Below are 25,868 nucleotides of genomic sequence, written 5' to 3' on the forward strand. Positions count from 1 at the left end.
GTCATAACGGATGCTTCCACTCTAGGGTGGGGAGCTCATCTGGGGGATCTGGAGATCAAAGGTCTTTGGTCTCCAGAGGAACAGATTTTTCACATCAATCTGTTAGAGTTACGGGCTGTACGTCTGGCTCTCAAGGCCTTCCTCCCTTCCCTTCGTGGTCAGTCGGTACAGGTCCTAACGGACAATACTACCACGATGTGGTACATAAACAAGCAGGGAGGAGTGGGGTCGTACCTTCTCTGCAGAGAAGCTCTTCGACTATGGTCCTGGGCAAAGGACCATCGGATTTGCTTGATAGCAAACCATCTGGCCGGAGTTTTGAACGTGCGTGCGGACAGTCTCAGTCGCCACTTCTCGGCAGACCACGAGTGGCGTCTCCATCCAGATCAAGTCCGTTTAATCTTCCAGAAGTGGGGGTTTCCTCGGGTAGATCTGTTCGCCACTCGAGAGAACGCGCATTGTCCGTTGTTCTGCAGCCTTCAGTATCCGATGCAGGAAGCGTTGGGGGACGCGTTTCAAATGACCTGGTGCGGCCAGTTGCTTTACGCGTTTCCTCCCATACCCTTGATTCCTCGAGTATTGAGGAAGATTCGCCAAGACCGGGCTCTAGTAATCTTAATAGCTCCGGATTGGCCAAGGAGGGTGTGGTACTCCGACCTTCTCCAACTCTCAACGTGCCCGCCGCTCCGTCTCCCTTTCAGGGCAGACCTCCTCTCACAGTCGCAGGGGCAGGTTCTACACCCCAACCTCCAGAGTCTGCACCTACATGCCTGGAGATTGAACGGGGCAACCTGAGTTCCTTCTCTCTCCCGCCTGAGGTAGTGGATGTTATATTAGCGGCCAGGCGACACTCCACTAAATCTATCTACGCTAATAGGTGGTCTAAATTTGTTGCGTGGTGTGGAGAGAGGCAGATTGATCCCTTACATGCTCATCTATCGGACATTTTGTCTTTTGCTCTATCTCTGGCGCAAAAAGGTTGTGCAGTGGCTACCATTAAAGGTTATTTATCGGCCTTGTCAGCCTTCATATGTCTTCCAGACCAACCATCTTTATTTAAATCCCCTATTGTTATCAGATTCTTGAAAGGTCTTCTAAATCAATATCCTCCAAAGCCATTCGTTATGCCGCAATGGGATTTGTCCTTAGTCCTGACTTTCCTTATGGGGTCCCCTTTTGAACCTATGCATTCTTGCCCCTTGAGGTATTTGGTTTTAAAAACAGTCTTCCTGATAGCTATAACATCAGCAAGGAGAGTGAGTGAGTTGCAGGCCTTATCAGTAAAACCCCCTTATACAACTTTTTATGGGGATAAGGTGGTGTTGAGGACCAAGGCTGCTTTCCTCCCGAAGGTTGTTTCACCCTTCCATTTGGCTCAGGCAATTACTTTGTCCACGTTCTATCCTCCGCCTCATCCTTCCAAAGAGGAAGAAAGACTGCACCGTCTGGACCCAAAGAGAGCGTTGAGCTTCTTTATCGATAGAACAAGGGATTTCAGGCTGGAGGATCAGCTGTTTATTGGATACGTGGGCAAGAGGAGAGGAAAGGCAGTCCACAAGAGAACACTATCCAGGTGGGTTGTTCTTTGCATTAAAATATGTTACTCTTTGGCAAAGAAGGATCCTCCTGAGGGCATTAGAGCTCATTCCACCAGAGCTAAGTCGGCCACTTCGGCCTTAGCCAGAGGTGTTCCTGTGGTCGACATCTGCAAGGCCGCAACTTGGTCGTCCCTTCACACTTTTGCAAAACATTACTGTTTAGATTCTGAGGTTAGAAGGGATGGCCATTTTGCACGGTCAGTGCTGCAGGATTTCTTGGTTTGACCATTTAGGCACCCACCGCCGGGCGTGGTACTGCTTTGGGACTCTATTCATGAGGTGAGGAATCCACAGGTAGTTGTATCCATCAGAAGAACGAGTTACTTACCTTCGGTAACGACTTTTCTGGTGGATACATTAGCTACCTGTGGATTCCTCACGGTCCCACCCGCCTCCCCGTTGCCTTTATGGTCTTGCCAAGTAATCCTTGAGTGCGCTCCTCTTGGTCCTTGAGGGTGCAATAGATGTATATATATAATATATTTGTATATATATATGTGTATATGTGTATATATCTTTATGTATATACTTGGTGTGTGTATATATTTTAAAAGAGAGAGTTTTATATATATATATATATATATATGTACATAAAAAGATTTACAGTTATTCATACAATGTGGTGTATTTTACAATATAATGGATGTTGCCTTGCTCTTTCATTGCATTGCCTGGTTGTTCTCATGCACGTAAAAAATGATTGGTACTGACGTCTGCACGTCGTCGAGGACCTCTTATTGCCTGTATGACGTCAGACGGCGTCGCGTGCGAGACAGTGACGTCCTCGTCGACGTGCAGAGACTAGTAAGAAGATTTCCGTCGAATGCTGGCGCCATGGGAGTATTCATGAGGTGAGGAATCCACAGGTAGCTAATGTATCCACCAGAAAAGTCGTTACCGAAGGTAAGTAACTCGTTCATCTGGCTCCTGAAATCCTAGAATTCGGACACTTACAACTTACCCAAGAATGTATGGACGTCATAAAGCAAGCCAGAAGGCCGTCCACTAGGCACTGCTATGCAAGTAAATGGAAGAGGTTTGTCTGCTACTGCCATCATAATCAGATCCAACCTTTACACGCAACTCCAAAGGACGTAGTGGGTTACTTGCTTCACTTACAAAAATCTAACCTAGCCTTCTCTTCCATTAAAATACACCTTGCGGCAATATCTGCATACCTGCAGACTACCTATTCAACTTCCCTATATAGGATACCAGTCATTAAAGCATTCATGGAAGGCCTTAAAAGAATTATACCACCAAGAACACCACCTGTTCCTTCATGGAACTTGAATGTTGTCTTAACAAGACTCATGGGTCCACCTTTTGAACCCATGCACTCTTGCGAAATACAGTTCCTAACCTGGAAGGTTGCATTTCTCATCGCCATTACATCTCTAAGAAGAGTAAGCGAAATTCAGGCGTTTACAATTCAAGAACCTTTTATACAACTACACAAAAATAAAGTCGTCCTAAGGACTAATCCTAAATTTTTACCAAAGGTTATTTCACCGTTCCACCTAAATCAAACAGTGGAACTACCAGTGTTCTTCCCACAGCCAGATTCCGTAGCTGAGAGGGCACTACATACATTAGATGTCAAAAGAGCATTAATGTACTACATTGACAGAACGAAAAACATCAGAAAGACAAAACAACTATTTATTGCATTCCAAAAACCTCATGCAGGAAACCCAATATCAAAACAAGGTATAGCCAGATGGATAGTTAAATGCATCCAAATCTGCTACCTTAAAGCAAAACGACAACTGCCCATTACACCAAGGGCACACTCAACCAGAAAAAAAGGTGCTACCATGGCCTTTCTAGGAAACATCCCAATGCAAGAAATATGTAAGGCAGCCACATGGTCTACGCCACACACGTTCACCAAGCACTACTGTGTAGACGTGTTATCCGCACAGCAAGCCACAGTAGGTCAAGCCGTGTTAAGAACATTATTTCAAACCACTTCCATTCCTACAGGCTGAGCCACCGCTTTTGGGGAGATAACTGCTTACTAGTCTATGCAGAACATGTGTATCTACAGCGACAGATGCCATCAAACTGAAAATGTCACTTACCCAGTGTACATCTGTTCGTGGCATCAGTCGCTGGAGATTCACATGTGCCCACCCACCTCCCCGGGAGCCTGTAGCAGTTTGGAAGTTAGCTTCAACTTTGTACATTTGTATATATATTATTTTAACCTTAAATAGGTACATACTTAGTCACTCCATTGCATGGGCACTATTACTACAACACAACTCCTACCTCACCCTCTGCGGGGAAAACAATAGAAGATGGAGTCGACGCCCATGCGCAATGGAGACAGAAGGAGGAGTCACTCGGTCCCGTGACTCGAAAGACTTCTTCGAAGAAAAACAACTTGTAACACTCCGACCCAACACCAGATGGCGAGCTATGCAGAACATGTGAATCTCCAGCGACTGATGCCACGAACAGATGTACACTGGGTAAGTGACATTTTTATTATTATAACATTTTTAGATATTTGTAAACCAGTGACATCGAAAAAAAGACAAAGACGAAACCTATTGGCTTTGACAGTGCTTGTTGAAGCTTGGTTCCTCTTCTTTGCCCACTGCCAGGATGCCAGGTAGTTTCTCAAGTTTCCCACCTGAGCATCTCACTGCTCCTCCTTTGTGTTGAATGTTCCAGAGGTTGATGGAGGCGTGAATTGCCTTTTTCTGAGCGTTGCTGTATCCTCTTCGATGCCTGACCTGTCATTTTCCTATGCATCCGATGTGATTATATGTTTCTTCTGCAGACCCCAGGCTTCCACCCGAATTTAAAACTTCCTGGATACTTTTCTTTTATTATTTAATCTTCTTACATGCGTTTTCCTATTGTATTAAGCTGTTTAAATCTGGATTCGTGTTACCGTACAGATTTACCTGGTTTGATGGAGAAAAAAAAAACTAAAAAATAAAGTAACTTTTCTTGCATTCCCTTATGTACTGGCTTGAACATCTGTGGCATTGTGACATCTGTTACCATTGTCCGGTCTTTCAAAAGGGCCGCCTTCACGGGCTGGAAATATGACAACATCTGTTGGGTTGCATTCTGTGATGTCCAAGGGAATGAGAAAAGCCTTTCATCCCACACCGAGCTGAGGTCGTTCATTAACCATACCCTGCATCCTGTCGAGACCCAGGTGCGGCAGGCGAGAGCAGGAGAGTCGTACCTATGTATACAACCGCTATTTACAGCGAGAGTGGCTGCTTCAGTGCGCTCTACGCAGGGTGATGGTGTGGAGGGTAAACCCTGTGGCAGCCTGTATAGGATAACTGAGCCGGGAAAGGCGAGGAAATGAGGGTAGGCCTTGAGTTGCAGAATTGGGAGGCCACCCGTCCCTTTCTCTGCTGGTTTGTCCAGCATTTGGGTGGTTTTCCCAGCATTTGGGTGGTTTTCCCAGCATTTGGGTGGTTTGCCCTGGTGTCCGTACCGAGCTGGCGCAGGATGCCAAATCTCCTGCATTTTGCCTCTCGCGTTGAAGCAAGACAGTAGCTCATTTGCTGGATTGGAGCTACTCAGTGGATTGGTACGAAATACCTGGCAGGTATCTCCTTCTCTAACCCGTTCAGTCGTGCTGCCTGTATCTCATCTGGACCCCCAGCCAACTCCACTCCTATGAACTGCATGGAGTTGCTTGTTGGAGAATAGAGGCCACAGTCTACTTGCAACAACTCACCATCACCCAAGCAGGTGCACAACACAATTCTGTTTCATATTGCAATACCAATAAGCGAACAAGTTAGAGTTTTCTCAAGAGAAGTCGAAGTTTCATATTGACAAAGTCCTCTTGGGGTGAGCCTTGCATATTCGAAGATTACCTTGCTACCATTTTTTTAGGGTCGAGCTTGCGTATCGCTTGTGAGACGCTGTAGTAGTCAGAAAAGGGCTCGGAGCCCCGCCCATGTCACGTCAGTGTCTTTCATTGGTTCGTGAGCTTGCCTTTTAAAATCTGCTTGCTTTCATTAGTGGAAGGCATGTATACGTCATGCTTTTTCCGGTAGTTAGCCCTTCTTGAGCGCAGCGACCAAGTACTGAAAACATACGAGGCTTGCTGTTTTCCGTCCGGTTTGTGGACTACTTTTTATCTTTTTTTGCAGCATGCTCTCACTTGGCAGAAGTCAAGCGCTTTGCATGACATCGACCCTGAGACCGTTTCTATTTCCATTTTTTAGCAGCGCGATCGCACTCGTTTTTTTTTCCATTTAATGAGGCAAGAAAAGTCCGGTTGGGAGTTTACAACTGCTAATAGCTCTAACTAGGAGAAATGCGAGACCCGTTGCATTGCAAATGCTTGTTTGTCCTTCCTGTCTGGCTCCAGCATGTCTGGGCTGCAAGTGCCGTGTCCACGCTCTGGTTACCCCATCCTTTCTTTAACCTCTGATGGCGTTGCTGTCTGGCACCCCAAGATTCACCAGGTCAAAGACCACGTCTTTTCAACCGGTTTCTTGAGCGGAGATATTGTTACCCGAAAGTTTGAATGTCCTCCCTCTGCCCACAAGAACTTCTTCCTCTGCTGCTGTAGAAGCTGAGGCGACTGGTCTGCCCTTGTCTTGCTCTTTTTTCGGGCGTGGATGGTGAGACAGCTTTCATCAAACATCTTTTGATTCCCCTTATGGCCTTCTGTGCACATCCAGGCCTGGGCCCCAGTAGGGTTGTTAAAAGGCCTCTTTCAGTCAGTGCACCCTCCTTTTATGCTACTTTCCTCCTCTTACAGCGGCCACTTTTGAAGTGCTTCTTGGACCAAAACTCTTTTCACCCCCACCTGCCTCTCTTCTCGTTGAAGAGAGGGGGTGCCATCTTTACCATTGTGCTCCCATGCTCTTTATGGGCTAGCCCGGGTAGTTGGGTGGGTATTGGCTCCCGGCTCTTTGAGGCCCTCTGCGTTAGCTGACCAGGCCCTCTAGCCTGCTCACTGGTGGCACTCAGCTTACTTTTGGACTCCTAGCCGACACTTCTCCCATGAACTATAAATAGTCGCTTGTTGGAGAAAAAGGCAGCAGTTTATTTGCCAAAAAATCACCATCTCCCACATGCAGGTGGACAACAGCATTATTTTCCAGATTGGAATATCAATAAGCAAGTAAGCTGGAGAATGATCAGTGACTGCTGAAGACCTTGGGGTAAGCCCTTCCATATTCGAGGCTTAACTGGCTACCATTTGTTTGTCCCTAATAGCCGGCTGCAGCTGTGCCTAGGCTGCAACTGCCTTGTCTGAGCTGGTGTTACCCTGCCCTGCCTTCCTTGAACCCCCATTTACCCTGCGTTGGGCATTCCAAGGTTCACTGGGATCAAAGACCGCTCTTTCGATTGGTCAATCCCCTGGTCGAGCAAGAGACCATTCTTCATCTACTACTCAGCTTAACGGTTACTGCCCGTTCGCACTTCTTTCCTTGTGATCGTCCATACATGCGCGCTACCTACCAGAGAACAGCCTTCTAGCTCCAGTGATGTTGAGTAAGAACATGTCCAGACCCACATTGAGAGGTGGACCCTGTCCTCTGGCACTCTTAAAATATTCAGTCCATGTTGCACGAAGTCCCAGCCCATGCTCCTACATGGCGACATTGAGCTTGCACCTTGGTTTCTCCACTTCACTGCACACTTTGGGCCTCTTCATTTGAACTGGACAATGATCTCACACTCACTTGCACTCACTCTTAATAATTTCTACAGCTTACCTTTCTGACCCATTCTGCTGCACAGTTACACTCCCTGTCAGTCACGCTCATTCATTCTTATTCACACTCTGTCACCTCATAGTCATACTTGCTCATCATTTTACTCGCAGTCTCCCTTCCTCTCATTCAATCTGACTCGCTCATACTCTCTCACTGACTATGTGTCACTCACTCTCACCGTCCCACTCACTTTCACCCAGACACATATATACTCCAGCATACAAACAGACCCACACGCACACACATACACACTCTCTCTCTCTCACCGTCCCACTCACTTTCACCCAGACACATACATACTCCAACATACAAACAGACCCACATGCTCACACATATACACTGTCTCACCGTCCCACTCACTTTCACCCAGACACATACATACTCCGACATACAAACAGAGCCACATGCTCACACATACACTCACTCTCACCGTCCCAGTCACTTTCACTCAGACACATACATACTCCATCATCCAAACAGACCCACATGCTCACACATACACGCGCTCTCTCTCTCACCGTCCCACTCACTTTCACCCAGACACATACATACTCCAACATACAAACAGACCCACATGTTCACACATACACACTCTCTCACCGTCCCACTCACTTTCACCCAGACACATACATACTCCAACATACAGACTCACACGTACTCACTCTCTCTCATCGTCCCACTCACCTTCACCCAGACACATACATACTCCAACATACAAACAGACCCACACGCTCACACATACTCACTCTCACTGTCCCACTCCCTTTCACCCAGACACATACATACTTCAACATACAAACAGTCCCACACGCTCACACATGCACTCTTTCTCACTGTCCCACTCACTTTCACCTAGACACATACATACTCCAACATACAAACAGACCCACACGCTCACACATACACACTCTTTCTCACTGTCCCACTCACTTTCACCCAGACACATACATACTCCAAAATACAAACAGACCCACACGCTCACACATACACTCTCTCACACCGTCCCACTCACTTTCACCCAGACACATACATACCCCGACATACAAACAGGCTCACACATACACTCTCTCACACCGTCCCACTCACTTTCACCCAGACACATACATACCCAACATACAAACAGACCCACACGCTCACACATACACTCTCTCTCACCGTCCCACTCACTTTCACCAAGACACATACATACTCCAACATACAAACAGACCCACATGCTCACACATACACACTCTCTCTCACTGTCCCACTCACTTTCACCCAGACACATACATACTCCAACATACAAACAGGCTCACACATACACACTCTCTCACTGTCCCACTCACTTTCACCCAGACACAAACATACTGCAACATACAAACAGACCCACGCGCCCACACATACACACTCTCTCACCTGCATGCACGACCACAACTTTAAAGCATTTTATTTTACTTTCCTAAGCTGTCAGTGAAGGTCTCGTTCCAGCTCTTTAGTGTTTTTTATGACAATATTTGCTAATGATATATTAATTATTCACAATAAGTATGATGAAAAATGACTAGAAATCAAGGAGGGTTGGGGCCATGAGCGCCACGGTGGCAGCTGCTCGTGTGTTCTCGGTGTGTATTGTGCCACCACTGAGGCCAGGGTCGCCAAGGCAGTGGCAAGGGTCATAAAGGAAAAACGCAGTCTCAGCTCTGACCCCTGAGTGATGTCCATTCGTAGAACGCACCCCTGTGATCTGAATGCTAAACATTATGCTCAGCAGCAGACGCATTCACCGGAAAAGCTATTTCATGATGGTTCAAGTAGGTGGCTAGTGATAGCAGAAATAGATCTCTTCTCCAAGTGCATTAACCTCCTGAGCTATATTAATAGCATCCTAACCTGAAGCTTGCTGGAAACACATGATCTCAAGGAGCATGCGCCGTATGCCCCTAAATGATCTTAAAATGTATTCTTTTTGAAACTAATTAATTACGCCTGAACATCTTAAATAACTTTCTCCTCATCCATTTCTCCAGTGTCAGAGCTGGAAAAAATAATGCATCGGGAAACGTACATCACATATACTGCTACTCGAGACACTGACCTGAAAACGTCTTCCATGATGCCTTCCTTTATGCCCCCCCCCCCCTTTCTGCGCCCCATCCCATTTTATGGGTTCCAGGAGTAAACCTCTTCGAGTCCCACCACTGCCAGGAGTAAACCTCTTCGAGTCCCACCACTGCACAGTAGCATCTTCTGTTCTTGCGTCAAACCAGAATTCAGACAGGAAGCTTTAAGCGTTGCTCACATATTCCCTCTGCCTTTACTTTTTTCAAAGGCTCAATACCTCAGAGCAAAGAAATGTAATTAAAATCCTTTGCTTTTATGGAACTGCTGAGGCCGCCATAGGGCAGCTTTGTTTCCTGTTTTTTTTTAAAAGGCAGGCATTCCCCTTCGCTAGCTAACAGCTAGGTGGGAGAGGGAGCAGAACACCTTTAAACCTCCACCCGAACTCATTCTGCGCCTTTTCACCCCCCCATGGTTGATACCCTGTGACCCTGGGCAGCCAGGCAGGAGCAGCCACGTCCAAGCTGCTGTGCTTTTCCCACAGGTCTGCTATGTTGCTGTGTTGGTGGCTGGTTGCGTTGCTGTTATACCCCTCCAGCAGCCTTCATGGCAACCACTCAAAACCAACGATTGGTTACAATGGAGAAATATTTCTCCTGGGTATTGTAAGAGACCCTGAAGGACATACCCTCACATATATAATAACAAAATACTGCATCAGCCTAGCAGTTGATTGGTGAGATACTGATAGGTAGAGAATGCAGTAGTATAATTGCATGCCTGTATAGTTGGCATGATGTATTTCAATTATTGGTTGGCTCCCCTTCAGATCCAAATGTAAATTCTCTGACGTTTTAGTCTAAGTATTTGAAAATTGTACTTTAGAAGGCACAATTATTTCCATAGGTGTCTTGAGAGATAACCCGCGCCCCTCCACGATGTCTTGGAGAAAGCCACTAAAATTCGTCAGTTATGTTTAGTAACTCACAACACATCACAAATGACACCGCTAATTACATCATCCAGCCATTTTGACGTGGATTGTGAACTTGAAGTTATTCAACAACCTACACCTGTGCCTGAGAGATAATGGCCGACACATATGAACATATGCTGGGCGCATAGCATATCTGTCAAGTCACCCACATTTGGGGGACGTTACACTGTTTTTAGCAGCAAAGTTCTGGAAGGAAACAGCTACAGCATCTAAATGTCCTTGTTACATAGAATGTATTGGTACCACTGTGTTGCACCATTTAACACGGCCAGATACCCAGACATCCACTGGTGAATAATTTATTGTCAACAGAAGCTTTGGCTTTTCTCACAGGGTTGCAGGTTAGTAGCAGGATTTGCTACTTGAACTTTGAAACATGCCTCCGTAACCCACATCAGGTGCTCTCAGCCTTGCTCTTTGTTTATCATGCTGCCTATGAAGGAATGGCTGCTGCTGATCAGCATTGCTGATTGAGACACATGCATACTTTTTTATTTCAGTAATAACATTGCTTCCATGGCAAAGCAGAAGTGGCATTTGAGAACTTTTCATGGTCCTGGGACAAGTGTCTCTTGCTAAATCATTCAGCGATGTGTGTCTGGCTGTGTTTTGTCTGGCATTGGCATGACAAGGCTTGGATTTAGTTTTAGGCCCTTGGGAAAACAAACTGAATCTTAATTTGACCCATGGCAGGTGAGGAATCTATCCAATCATGTTTTTTTTCATTGAAACCTGTTACTAATTATTTTAATTTAAAAACTGGACAAGCTGCTCAATAGGTGCGAGTTAAGTTCTGACTGCCACCCTACCTTAGCAAAGTTGATCCTCGCCAATTTAAATTATTACTCTCCAACTGTGTGTCAATGAATGGAGTGGGGAGTTCCAGTTATTTTTCATGAATATCTCACTTTGCATAATATAACCTGTATTCAGTGACCAGGTCCTCAAACGTCTTTTGTCGACTTAGATTCATGAAATATGTTATTGAGTGTACTTGGCCTACCACCTCTCTGGACGATTGCATAATATTTTATTTGGGTGGAAGATTGGATAATTCATGTTTTTCTATTCTTGATAAATCCTTTGTGCTCTGCGATTTTAACATTTAGGCAGAAGATAAAAACAGTATTAAAATTACTAACATTGCTAACACTATTGCTCAAATAATTAAGGAGCCCACACACAGTGCTGACCACATGCATGATCTGATTTTCTCTGCCACTCAATTAATAGACTACATAAGTTACACCCATTCTGTGGTCTGATTAGTCCTTTATTTCCTTTAATATTCATACATATATCTTTAATTATTAAATGTCTCTTCATATTACTAAACAGCTGTTTGATGGAATGGGAGTCTGTGCACCCCTGCCAAACTAAAAGTTGCTTTTATTTAGAAGTCCCTCTCTTGATCATATCTCTGTACCAGAATCTTCAGCCAATGTCATACTCTTGGACATGAACTCCTCGGATGTCCCTGTACTGAATTGATTCTCACCCGCTGAAACCAAAACTTTTGAAAATGAAATTTCTTGCTTGTAAATTGTATAATACTGAGCGTAAGAAAGAAAATCAAGTACTCGGGATAATTGAATCAGTCTGGCACAAGACTTACTATCAGTCTAATTAAAACAAGGATTTGCAATGCAGTGGATCTTGCGTTGACTCCAGTTAGAGCTATTAGTGTTGTAAATTTCTAACTGGAAAATTCTTGCCACACAAACTGAAAATAAAAAGTAAAACAGTTGACATAAGCGAGCCGATTCAAAGCACCGCTGTGAGCACAAAGAGAAGTAAAAGGAAAAAGAAGTTTGCTCGCAGTCATAGTTAGTGGCAAGAGTGCAATTATCCATGTAACAGGGTCGATGGCCAAGGCGGTAACAAAACCACTCTAAGGAGGGACAAACATAAAGCAGTTACCAACAAAAACAAAGGATTTTTGAAAAGCAAACCTATGAACGCGTGATCGTGATGGGCGTGCGGTGGGCTTGGTTAAAAGCCCAGATACATACCAACACTTCGGAAAAGCAGCACTTCCGCGCTGCTATACTTGACCTAAAAACTATGTCTGACAGTTGGGGAAATATAATTTTATGATTCACATAAGTGAAGTTAACAGATCTCAATAACCCTCAGAGTCCTTCACTGATTTGTGTCCGGGATCCTGTCTCAAAATATTGAGAGGAATTGGCTCCTTTTGTTTCAAGCATCTTTAATGTCTCTTTCAGCAGGTACATTGTACCCAATTTGCTCAAAACCACCATGTTATATACCTTACTGAAAATAAACACACTCTAGACCCCAAAGACACTAAATATTGTAAACCTTTCTATTTGCTTCCTTGTTTAGCTAAAGTACTTGAGAAAGAAGCAGCACACCAGCTTAAAAACCATGATGAAATAAATTCAGTCTTGCCCAACACTGTGGCGGGTTGGCTTCAGGCGTAGAAAGGACACAGATACCTTGATCTTATCTATATTGAACGAATCTAAGATGGTTTTAAATGGCTGTGATGTTGGAGTGGTAATTTTGTTAGATCTTTCATAGGCTTTTGCTTTCGTCAGTACTCCATCTTGTTGATCGTCTAGCTATGCTGTGCTGAGCTGGATTACGTACTTTCTTCAATACAGATGCCAAATCACAAGTTCTGACTCTTTTTCCTCGAAGGCAGGACCTCACTGCTGGGGTGTTTCCAGAACTCTCCAGTAATCTGTATCTGGAATCACTGTCTGATTTACTTAAGAATTTTGACCTAAGAATATACTTCTGTGGTGATGGCATGCACGTTCTATTCAGTCTCTGAAGCCATTCTGATGATAAAGTACCTGATTACCTTGTGGCCCCAGAATTTTTCCGGTCATGAATACAATGAAGCTTTCTCAACTGGATCTGTCCATGACAGATACATTACTTACGCAAAACAACTCTATTTTGTGGGATAGCAAATTATAGCCATCCCGGCTTGCCTCACATCCAGACGTGTCCAGGTTGTTTATGTACCTTGAAATCCTGATCAATTAGGACCTTAGCAAATACCAGCAGTAGAATTTCCCCGTTGTCTGCGTGCACACTTAATATAACCACATCTAACCTGGTAAAGCTATTTCTAAATGATAACTCCTCCATCGTGTTAAACGTTTTTCCCAATGAGGATTTATGTAGATGGTGCAATATCCTTCTAAATGATTTGACTTGTGTGGGGTTAAAATGTGATGTTCTTCATTTTATAATAGGTAGCCTTTCCAAAGGAAAAGGAACTCCGGAACCTACCTTGATAGGGTTTGTGCCAAAATTAAATTAAAATTACGCCATTTTGAATGCCATTGTAATGTGCATACAGCACGTGATGTTGAAATAGAATGTCATGCATTAAAAAAACAGTATTAGGTAGAACTAGATAAGATGAATCAGGTGATCCAGATGAGTGAGTTGAATGCCTTTTGGCAGTTAGTAATTTCCTCAGGGTATCAAGCCACCATAAATTGTGTGGTTCCTGATGATGAATGGACACATCACTATGAAAATTTGAATGACCATGATGGAATTTAATCTCTAACACCTGATTTTTTTATTTGATGATGATTTTCTAGGCATTGTCGCAGTGGATAATGTCAAAAAGGCCATTATATCGATGCATCTAACTCGGACAGCAGGCCCACATACTTTTTCTGCTGTAATTGTCAAGTTGAATCCAGAGCAGTGGGCAGCTGAGATGGCTGTGCTACTTGACGGTAATAATTCAAAGTCCTTTCAGTTTTGTGCAAGGATTATAGAACATAGTGGGAGGGAGCTTGTTGGATTTTATCCATTATTGGGCAGGTGGAACTTAAAAAAAGATGAGTATTGGGATGTTTGATAGTAATTTTAGTTTATGTTTAATTATACAGGGACACTGGGTTAGAGGGCGATCTGTCAGCTGGTAAGATTGAGTTTTTGCTTAAGATCTTCACAAATAGGCAAGAACTTCTGTTTGTGGACAGTGCAGGCTTTATTTTTGTTGCATGTTATGTTTCGTAGTAGGTGGCACATTAGGGTATCTGCTAAAGGATCCGTCTGAAGGGCATCAAACACTACTCGAGGATCGTTTTAATGGATCACGTTTGCAGCTTGTGGATACCTTTCACTGCTTGTGTAACTTGTGGATTCTTTGTATTACCTGTACATCCTGCTTGTGGATTTTATTTCTGGATCATCTGTAATGCTTTTTGATGCATTTGTGGATTAATTACACTGCTATTGGTTAATTGTACAGTTTGTAGATCTTTCACTGTTCGTGAGTCCACTGTATTCCTTGTTGATTCTTGTCATGAATTGTGGTTAATTACTTCTATACTAGTGCTATGCTTGTGGATCCCTTGCATCTATTGTGGATAACTTGCTCTGCTTGTGAATATGTAAATCGAGTGCTGTAGATCTCTGCTTATAAATCCCTTGCTATTCGGGATACTAGTTTACAGTGTTTGTAGATCACTTCAGCTGTCTGTGGATCCCTTGACCTGCTTCTGTATCCCTTGCACTTTGGGTTTGCAGCACTGTTGTAAATGTTTCACTGCTTGCAGATCACTTGTTCTGCTGCTTTTTTGATTTCTTACACTAGTTACACATACTGTGGGACTCTACTTGTAGCATGTGGCCTACTGCAGGTGCTCGTGGAGCCTGCTCGAGCGTATCATTGGTCGGTCCTGGTGTGTATCCTACTGGTGGGCCTTGCTTGGATCCCACTGCTGGTCCTTGCTTGACCTGGTGTGTTTCCAACTGGTGGCCCCTGCTTGACCTGCTGTGCATCCTACTGCTGGTCCTTGCTTGACCTGCTGTGCATCCTACTGCTGGTCCTTGCTTGACCTGGTGTGTATCCTACTGGTGGTCCTTGCTTGACCTGCTGTGTATTCCACTGCTGGTCTTTGCTTGACCTGCTGTGTTTGCTACTGGTGGCCCTTGCTTGACCTGCTGTGTATCCTACTGCTGGTCCTTGCTTGACCTGCTGTGTATCCTACTGCTGGTCCTTGCTTGACCTGGTGTGTATCCTACTGCTGTTCCTTGCTTGACCTGGTGTGTATCCTACTGGTGGTCCTTGCTTGACCTGGTGTGTATCCTACTGCTGGTCCTTGTGTGACCTGGTGTGTATACTACTGGTGGTCCTTGCTTGACCTGCTGTGTATCCTACCGCTGGCCCTTGCTTGACCTGGTGTGTATCCTACTGGCTGTCCCTGCTTGACCTGGTGTGTATCCTACTGCTGGTCCCTGCTTGACCTGCTGTGTATCCTACCACTGGCCCTTGCTTGACCTGGTGTGTATCCTACTGGTTGTCCCTGCTTGACCTTCTGTGTATCCTACTGTTGGTCCTTGCGTGACCTGGTGTGTATCCTACTGGTGGAATCTGCTTGTGAATCTTGTTGTAGATCCCTTGTCTTGCAAGTAGAGGTCCAGCTGTACTCCTGCTTGTACTTTCCACTCAATATTCTTGATCCTGTCCACTGCTTGCATGTTCTGCTAGTGTTTGTTTTCCTTTACGTGAGGGTCCACCGCATTAGCACTAGTGGTTGCTGTGGCTATGCCTCACAACAAAAACCAGATCAGTTCAGTGGCCTGAGGTTGTTGAGAATGAACACATGGTGCCAAATTCCCATTGAACATTGTCTAACGCTAGTGACCAGAGATTGTTGTGAAGGGACTATTGGCACCAAATGCCAGTGGGCATTAAATGGAGCCAATGACCAGACATCGTTGTGGTGGATCCAGTGGTACCAGACACCAAACGAACATTGGATGGACTGAATGACCAGACGTTGTTGTTTTAGGACAGTGGTGTCAGGCGCTTAATAATTATTTGAGGGACCCAACGACCAGAGAATTTTGTGAAGGGATCAGTGGCGATAAATGTCCATTGAACATCAGATGGACTATGACCAGAGGTCATTATGATGAGTCCAGTGCCACCAGATGTCCAACAACCTGGTGAGTTCTGTATTTTAAATTTCTCAGATTGTCTTTTCTTTTTCTGTACCCGCTCCCACATGCGCAACACAAATGAACACCAACCTGGCAAGCCAGCCAGCAGCACGTCTGATGATTAATTGCCCTTTTTAAATTGCAATTATGTCATTCAGCACAAGCCATGAACATTAATTTACAATTTACTGAGTGAATAATTGAATAATTATCGGCTCCCTGAGCACGGCTCATGGTCTGTTTCCGAAAAGCCTTCACTTTGCTAAGGGCCCCTCAAAAAAAAAAAAAGTCCTATTAACTCTTTACACTTCTTATTTGATAGTTTCTTTGGTGTTCGTTTCCTTGTCAGCATTGGCCACCGCCAGAAGGCACTCCTTCATGGGTCCGTGAGTCACTTCCATCATATATAGGAGCCTGGTGCTGATGTAGACATTCCCAAAATCGCTTGCAGGATGTCCATTAAAGCTGGCAGAAAACCAGTCTGGCTGAGGGATGCGAAACACATCATTAGCATTGTTGGTCACGGTTTTAAAAAACTGACCTGAGCATTTTCCCTAGCTCAGGTATGGCAAGTGATGTGAGGCATGTGTGGGCCAGCCTCCTTCTATCTCGCCACCTACAAAAGTAAGCTGGCCATCTCGTAACCCGGTGGTAGAGGAAGCCCTATATTCCAAACTTTAAAGATGTTGAAGTCACACCATTGTTTCGAGGTCTGGGCCCTTCGATGCTTAATTGCAGGAGTAAATGATTCAAGTGACAACAAAAAATAAATGGAAGTAGGAATTAGGTGAGTGGCTGGCCGAATCAGCCAGCAGTCAGGCTTGCAAGATCCCCAGCCTAAAGACAGAATGAAGGGGGATAGCACAGTTATAAACTGCCTGCCAGTCAGTTTAGGTATCCCTCTGATGGTGTGCAAATTATTTTATAACCACTCTGCAGTGGGCGGAATGTCTTTTACTTCCTAAGCTTTGCTGCTTTTGCTATTTATTTCGCCGTAAAACGGCAAAAAGAACCTTAAGTGAAGCAACCTTTGGGGGGTAGCAATGGAACCGATGTGACATCCCTGGCGAAGCCGCATCTCCATAGGGATAAAGCCAGGTTAGAAAGTTTGGGTGGGCAGTCAACAATGATTGGATCATAAATCTGGTAATGAAAAGCCTTTGATTTTAAAAATGTACAGAGCAGAGGGGATATGTCACATAAATGAATATGGGTATGTGGGAAAGGGTTCAGTGATTGAAGAAAGTGTTTTAAACTGGGTGAGCGCTCTGATAACTGGAAGTTAGGATGTACTCCTGGAAGATGTAACCTACACACTACTTACTCCACACACTCTGCTCACTTTCTGGAAATGACCCCGAGAGGTCACATGCCCCTTTTATAAACCCCTAAGCTGCACTGGCCACCAGGGTGAGGGTGTGGGTGCGTGCTGCGTACCCATGTGTACGTAGGAGCTGCGTGGCTCATGACAGAAGAGGGGAGGCTTGGGAAACTATGTTTAGGTGGAGCATAGCAGCACGCAAACACTGCTTTTCCGACGTGTTGGTATGTATCTGGGCTTTTAAGCACGCCCATCACTACCACTCGTTGGTCGGCTTGCCCTTCAAAAATATTTTGATGACATTGGTAAATGGTTTACGTTTGTCCCACCTTTGGGAGGTTTTGTTACGCCTTGGCCATCGCCCCTGTTACATGTATAATTGCACTTTTGCCGATAAGTTTGACTGCAAGCGAACTTCTTTTTTCTTTTGTGTCTCTCCTTCCCGCTGATGCTCATGGCAGCCGTGGCACTGTGAATCGGCTCGCTTATGTGAAACTGTTTTATTTTCATTTTCAATTTATGTGGCAAGAAAAGTCCGGTTACGAGTTTACAACGGTAATAACTCTAATTCGAGCAAATGTGAGACCCATTGCATTGCAAATGCTTGTTGTTTAAATGTCGTCAATGTGTGTGTGTGGATGCTCATAGTGAAGCTGGTGGATTCAAAACCAGTAAACGTGTATTATGTGTCCCAGACAGACCTAGGGGGATCTTTGGGCCAAACACAGGTAGTGAGGTGGACAAGATCTGGGGTCTAAATGAGTTATGAAATTGTTTTATCTGTCATCGCCCAAGTTCATGTCACAAATCTCTTTGGACCTGAGTTTAGGTTATCTGATATTCAAGTCATTGCTGACTCCCTGACTGTGGTTCTCAGGGAAGGTTAGAGGCCTGGCTCCGGATTATTAAAAAAATTAAAGTTGAAATCAACACATGTTGATCTATACATCTCCTTGGGGTAGATGTATATCTGCTTTTATTTAATTGTGAAAGAACTCAAGCACTGTTCCTGGAAAATCCGCAGTTTTTGCAGCATTCAAGGCGCACTCACATCTCGAGCAGTTACTCATCTGTAATTGTACATTGTGTGCAATTATGTTTTTTTAAATGCTTAGCGAAAATGTAGTGGCCCATGCTTTTAGTACATGTTTTCCCTACACTTACCCCCAACTTTGAGGCTGTTCTGCCACTTTCCTTAAGTGGAGTAGATCTCTGATCGTATCCTGCGTAGGGCTACTTTGGGCAAATGTGTGGGAACACCCAGTAACTCAAGAGTTTGTAAAAGTTTGCTAAATTTGCCTGACATTCCCACTCTGTAACACCCACGCCTGGAAACAGATTTACTTCCATGTGGTATTAGTCCTTGATGGTATTACATCATAGTTGTGGAATGCTACAGGTAAGCGGGTGATTTACAGGTGTAAACTCATGTTTTATGAATTGCAAATGTGAAATTGCACTGGTAATTAAAGCCATTTGTGCAAATAAGGTTATATATAACTTTTAATCTAAGATGTTTTGTGCTTGCAAAGCCTGTGATTTGCTAAAAGGGTTTAAAACTGCAAAAAACTTTTTTTTTTAACTATATCTAATGGCAAGACTTGCAAAAGTCTTTCTAGTTTGTGAAAGAGCTTCTGAGTTCCATAACAAATCGCAAATGTGCGTGGAGGTGGCGAGAAGAGGCACTCTCTCCTGTTTATGATGTGCAATGGTGTGAATCATGGCTTGTGACAGGAACTTACGGCACAAACCACTGATCGTTAACGGCCCCCGAGTCGGGATGGGAACTGATTTGCAAACTTTTTTTTAAGCAACACCTGCTTCTCTGATGGACTCAGACTGCTTTAAAGAAATGTTTCTGGTTAGGGACTGCAAATGCAGGGATGGAGATCTACTGTTTCTTGCAGGCCTTCATTCCCAGATTTCACAATAAATCACATGGTGTCTAAAGTTACAACCTGAATAGGTAATATTCATGAGGCAGGTCGTTTTGCGACCCCCCCAACCCTCCCTGCAGATGGACAATATACATTTTTATATTTTTTTGAATTTCTGTATTGGCATTTCAAGTGTAAGATCATCACAGCAATAGGTACCTTCAGCACTACTGCGTTCAAACAGCTTGGCCCAGGCCTTCACCTCCGCTTTGAGTGTTGTTTTGTGATGCGCTGATGCATTTGAGGGCACCATGGTTGCCTTGAATGCGAGGACAGGTTGCGGTTACTCTATAAATGCCATCAGAAGTAGCTTGCTGTCAGTACCCCGCCGCCCTTCCCGCGTTCTAGTCATATTTCACAGTCTTATTTCCGTTAAAGACTTGAGTTGATGCTAATGCTGATTTGATAAGGTCCTCTCCCTCTCACTCTCCCTTCTTTCTTTAATTTGAAATGCCTGCAATTTTGTGCTCCATGGACCTGAGCATGGAATTAGTGAGGGGAAGATGCAAACCTCCCCCACCCCCGCTTGCTCCCGCGTCGTCCTCCCCCCCCCCCCACCCAAAGACAGAAGTTGCCAATGGAGATTGATTCAGTGGAGTGAAAAGGTGTGAGGCTTTATGAATCTGATGCAGGATAACGTGCCATGTATGCTAATGTGGCAGTTTGTGATCGAGCTGGGAGGCGAGCAGCGTTTCATTTCATAAGCGGCGGGCCGGGAGGTGGGGAGCAGGTAATCTCGGCTCGCGGAATCACCTTGGGTTTTGACGTGTTGGGCTATCGGGGCAGATTTATCATCTCATTTGCATCTCGCATATCATTTATGGGCTCTACCAAATCATGGCCTGTATCCAGGAGCTATCTCTGGGCAGGAACTGGGCCCGTCGCTGATGGCCTCTTCAGTGGGGGTGCGTGTCTCCAGAATCCACAGCAGATTCCTGACCGTCTGACTCGTTGGAAGGCTTTGGTGAGAGGAGGAATGGGACAGGAATTCTGTGACACTATAGGATTATCCTTAGTGCATTCTCTAAATCTCTTTTGTGTTTCCATTTGTAGATGCCAGTTATTATTTTTTAATCCAAAACATAGAATGCACAGGTGCCACCAAACTTGAATTTAAAAATGCTGACTCTGGAATCAAGCAATACATTTGTTAGGTCCTCTAGAATTAAGTGACAATTCAGCATCACATTGTACGGCAGTGTCGGCTGAGTTTTGAGACATGGAAAATACTATTTATGTTGGTCATTACTGGAGAAAATTCAGTGTATGCAGCTATTATGAGATTGAAACCTGGCTAGGTACTGATACAAAACAGGACGGGAGGCTTTAGAAAATAATTCTACTTTTTAATAAAGAAAAAAATAGAAAACTAACACAATATTGTTCAGCATCATGCAAGCACTTATTGATATAAATGACACGCCTCTGTTATTTTGACCATGCTGCCTATATCTTTAAATGTGTGTCTCGGAGATCAGTGTGTGGTTTATTTGTGTTGACACTGGAAGGCTGTCGAATTACTCATTCCTGAAGGAAACATTCTGCAGAACTGAACGTCGGTGTCAAGAGTGCCCTAATGTTGAAGTCAGCAGACTTTCAACATACTGTAAAGTGCACCGGATTCTTCTGAATTATGATTGCCCTCTTGAAACAACCACGGCTTTGAGGATATTTTATGTAAAACATGATGGTCTCAAACAGTTTAATAAATATTTTAACTGACATAATGTGTGATATCAGTCCAGTATTTCAAGTACTGGCCTGGGCTGGGAGTTGCTAATATGATCTATTTAAACCAGTAGATTTGGACACCCATTGACGTAAAGGTCAAAGGTGCGTGTCTTCAGCACACGAGGAGCTAGATTAGGGGTACCGACATCAACTAAGCGGGGATGCCTACCTCTCCAGAGTTTCAATAAAGAAGTCACCTAGTGTTGGTTGTCCAGGTAACTTCAGTAGAGCATTGAAAGCTTCCTTGCATTCCATTGCAGGTTTACGGCGTTTTTGTTTGTCTAGAGCTAGAAACCTTTTTTTGTGAAATGAGAATCTAATTCTGATCCCACTTTACAGGGCAAATGCAGCAAATCCCAAATTATACAGATTTTGTTGCATCTGAAAATCTCAAATGTCCTCCCTGCAAGCGTGTGGGGGCCAGGCGTGTCATCATAATGGTCGAAGTTTAGGACGAGTACTTTTGTGACCAGTAGTAAATTCTTCAGACTGACCTATATAATAAAAGGTTGGATTGTAAAATTCCAAATTGGTGTGGATCACAAGCCAACCTACATAATTAATGTTCATTAGGAGGGGTGCATATTGCGACTCACTCTGATTGGATGCAAACACAGGGATGGTTGCCTACACAGGACAGCAGACCACAGTGTCTGTGATTGCATTTCAATGAAGGGCCTTAAAGCAGTTTGATTTCCTTAAAGGAAAGGGGCTGCTTTTTTTAAACAGTTTTCTTTATTTAAGTTTTCTTTGAGAGTTGACAGTAGTCCAGGGGACCAAGTTGGATTGGTAACTAAAGAGAAAAAGAAATACGTGAAAGCGTTTTTTGTTTTTTTTTAAAGCTGGTGATGGGAAGCAACACAAGGGGCGATGGCCCAGAAGCAACACGGTGGCAGGTTTTTAACGGGGGTGGAAGAAGCAACAAAGGGGTGTGTGGAAGCAAAATGGGGGCATGGCTGGGGGAAGACAATGAGGATAAAGTACATATGTGAGAAGCAACACGTGAAGAGTCGGGAGAAGCACAAGTGCGAGTTAGAGGAACACAAAGAATGGTGGAGGGAGAGAAGTACATGAGAGAGACAGTAGAAAAACACATGCACTCTCGTAGAACGTGTAAACACAAAGAGAAAAGTGGTGCTTGACTAATGGAGCAGTGGAAGGACATAGTAATGAGTCCATGCTCAGGGGTGGGACAAACACAATAAGACAAAGAAAAGCCCTTATAGATAACAAATAAGAAGCGGGCAAATGATCGTGACAATCAGACCAACCAATGATAAGCTAAGGGCGGGCTCTAACTTCAATGTAAAATAACAATATTTCCTGCAACAGACAATGCATGCAGTGTCTTAGGCGAGACCTCAACTTTTCTACAATGTAAATTGGTTGCCTAAGAGTGTGTCCTTCATGCTGAGTGGCAAATCTTTTACTCCATCCTGTGGTGCAAAGGGAACCAGAGTGAAATATGCATTTTTGTAGTAATGTGATCAAATCTGCTAGTGTAAACAACCAGCCGTGTGCACCATATTTCCCTGGAGAAAGAGTGGAAGCGGCTACACTTATAGAAATGTAATTTCCAACCTCCAGGCTTGAACTAAAAAGAGCATTGGTAAAAATGCTTTTGAAATCTAATCAATCTGCGGCTTTAAAGATGTTTTAGAATCAAGAATTAAAAATAAGAGACAACACCATAGCAAAACACAATGGAATAATACATAGCGGGGAAAGTGCATTAAACAACATTTAAACACGAAGATGCATGCTAGCAGTAGTGAACAAAATAAAGTCAGATTTGAGAGATTGGACTACAAGAAAGATTCATGGAATAGGTTTGTTGTGAATGACAGGTACAAAAAAGATTAGTATAGCAGGGGCGTCAAGAGTTGAACTGTTGTTAGTGTCGATTGGGGGTGGCAAATAGCATGGAAGGCAATGCAATTTACTGATGGCTACACCTGGGAGTTCAGTTTCAGAGGAGATCAGGCTAGTCCAAGGATGTCTCAGGTCACCTGGTGACTATTGTGTTGTAGGACAGTGGTGCTGCACTGTACAGATGAGTAGCTCAGGCAGTCCATACAGGAGACTCAGGGAAGCGGACCGGTCCTGTTGGGTATCCGTCTTGTCAATGTAAGGTTACCATGATCACTGTGCAAGCAAACAAGGAAAATTGACCCCGATTGCTTGGTTTGTAGTCACAAACAATTGTATTTGGAGTGTAGTAGGTCTCGGTGCCACTGCACCTGCTGCACTTGTGACAGCTGCAACCACATGTGGTAGGAGGCAGTAACATGGAGACATAGAGGTCTTTTCCAGGCAGGTTGAGAAAGACCTCCAATTGTTAAACCGAGCATACTGAGAGGTTATTTTGTATTCCCACTACAATTACTTCACCGCACAAGAGCAATGTCTTTTAATCTTTGATTTTCATTTGATGCATTTTCTTTTACTTCCGTTCTTCCTGTTGTCTTTTTCCTGGCTCTTTTGTTCCATTTTCTCCTCCTCTCCTTTTTAACGCTTCTTTTCCTTTGGTGCTTTGCTGCGTTAGGCTACTGAATTATAAATAAAAGACCTATGCTCTGCGTATTTACACCCAGCCCGAGTGATCCCACACGTTGTAAGTTTTGAAATGAGGTGCACCTTTGAAACCCACTATAGCCGTTCATTCTTTCGTTATGCTGGACACCTGCTGGACAGCTTTGTGTGGCTGACCACGAAGGTCATCACTAACCTCCTGTCCTTCTCTCCCCTGTCTTGTCACAAGCCTGCTGAACTGGATGAATGGGTAAGCTGCGCCCTTGGGGTCTCTATCCTGCATGCCTGCTTCTTGTGCATGCTTTGTGCATGCATTGTCGCCGGGGGAAACGTCTACATAAAAGTGTATTTGAAAGTGGAATTTACTGACACTATGATGGAATATTTTGGCAAAATAATGGAATGTTCTAAAATAGTGATTGGAAATTCCTAGTTGGTATATTCTAGCAGTTTGATGAGCCTGTTATTGCACAGTGATGGATATTTTTGGCAAACTAAAGTATCCTGGCACAATGATGGCATATTCTAGCACAATGATGGCATATTCTAGAACAATGATGGCATATGATAGCATATTCTAGAACAATGATGGCATATTCTAGTACAATGATGGCATATTCTAGCACAATGATGGCATATTCTAGCACAAAGATGGAGTATCATGACATAGCCATAGGATAATGCTACATATTGAGTATTTTGCTTAGTGATTGGGATTGCGCAGACTCATCAAATCTTCGTGTCTGCATTAACAATAAGAGTGTCTACCTGCACCCACCTAGTGGCTATAATCTGCTGAAGGAAATCTTCACAGTTTTTGTATTCTTGTTTATGTACAGTTTAAAATGCCTCTACAAAAAAAGTTTAACTAAATCTGCGAAAGCATGCATATAATTCGAAAAAAAATGTAATGGAGGGTTTGTGGGCTGCAGCAGCACAAGATGGGTTTCTTAGCCAAGTAGTCCTTGCAGCGCGAATCACGGTCAGAATGATCCTTGCAGAAACAGCGAAAACATACATTAAATGGCCAGAAATGGTTCCCGTGTTCTGAAGGATGGGTTCTTATGCTTGGTGAGCTTAAAATCCCCTGCAGAGCAATCTAACAAAGTGGGCCCATCACGGTTGCCTCCTTCCTCTGCAAGTATTGGTTGAACCCACTGGCCTTCTCATTTAGGAAAGAACAAGAAGATGGCCAGTCCCTCCTAAACCCAACTCGATGGAGGAACTAATCACAACAAAGGCACACAAAATAATACGCGTAACAAACTGGCATTATAAACATTGGCATGAAGATGGAGGGATGAAGGTGTTAGTTGGCAGCTGGAGAAACTCGATTGCCTTTGAAATCAATCTCCCAGGAGTGGCTACTTTGAATACAAGGGAGGCAAATAAAATGTTGCAACGTCTATAAGAACAAGAGGTTAGGATCATACATCCACATTTTGGCATGTGATAGTCAAGCAGAGCAAGCCCCAGGAGTTTCTGGCGAAATGGATTCCAAGGCTCCTGGACTGTTTATGAGAAGCTTTCCCATTGAAAATTCATTACTGTGATTGGTCAATTTGAGGAGGAACAGTGGGCAAGTCTGACTGTTGTTGGTACTCTGACAGATGAAAGCACCAGAGACCTCATGTTTTGCCCACTATTGCTGTACAGAGGAAACAACTACTGTAGAGTGAAATCCATGTTAAATTAGTTCCTCCTTGACAATATCTCCGAGAAACAAATCTCATAGGATTGGACCTTTAGGTAATTAAGTAAGAATGTACAACAGTGGGCTTGAAAGTACGATTCTTACTTTAAAAACAGCGAGTGGGTAGAGGCAACAGTATATGTTAACAAATGTGGAAGAAATGATAGAAACTGCTTCTCTCATTGCATGAAGGGAAACAATGTGGAGTAACAAGCAGTTGACGTCACAGACTATAGTGCTCAAAGAGTCCAAACACCACAGTGCTCTGATTACCGAGCTTGAATGTTAGGTAAAAGAGGGAAAAACAGCCATTCACTCACAACCACACCTACAAGAATAACTGTTGCAGTTGAGTT

The 25,868-nt window shown here is 44.0% G+C and overlaps 1 protein-coding gene across 3 annotated transcripts in view; it reads left to right on the plus strand.

Moving 5' to 3' along the window:
• Positions 1-25,868, plus strand: part of CHCHD6 (coiled-coil-helix-coiled-coil-helix domain containing 6) — a 746,922-nt gene that overhangs the window by 159,892 nt on the left and 561,162 nt on the right. For 2 of the 3 annotated variants that reach the window (XM_069206264.1, XM_069206262.1), the window contains exon 5: positions 24,049-24,069. The exons of the other annotated variant lie outside the window; for it this stretch is intronic. In XM_069206264.1, the coding sequence (XP_069062365.1) occupies positions 24,049-24,069 (21 nt within the window). The remainder of the gene's footprint in view (positions 1-24,048; positions 24,070-25,868) is intronic. 3 annotated transcript variants of the gene reach the window in all.

Source organism: Pleurodeles waltl, chromosome 9 (genome assembly GCF_031143425.1).
Source record: "Pleurodeles waltl isolate 20211129_DDA chromosome 9, aPleWal1.hap1.20221129, whole genome shotgun sequence".
Taxonomy (NCBI): domain Eukaryota; kingdom Metazoa; phylum Chordata; class Amphibia; order Caudata; family Salamandridae; genus Pleurodeles; species Pleurodeles waltl.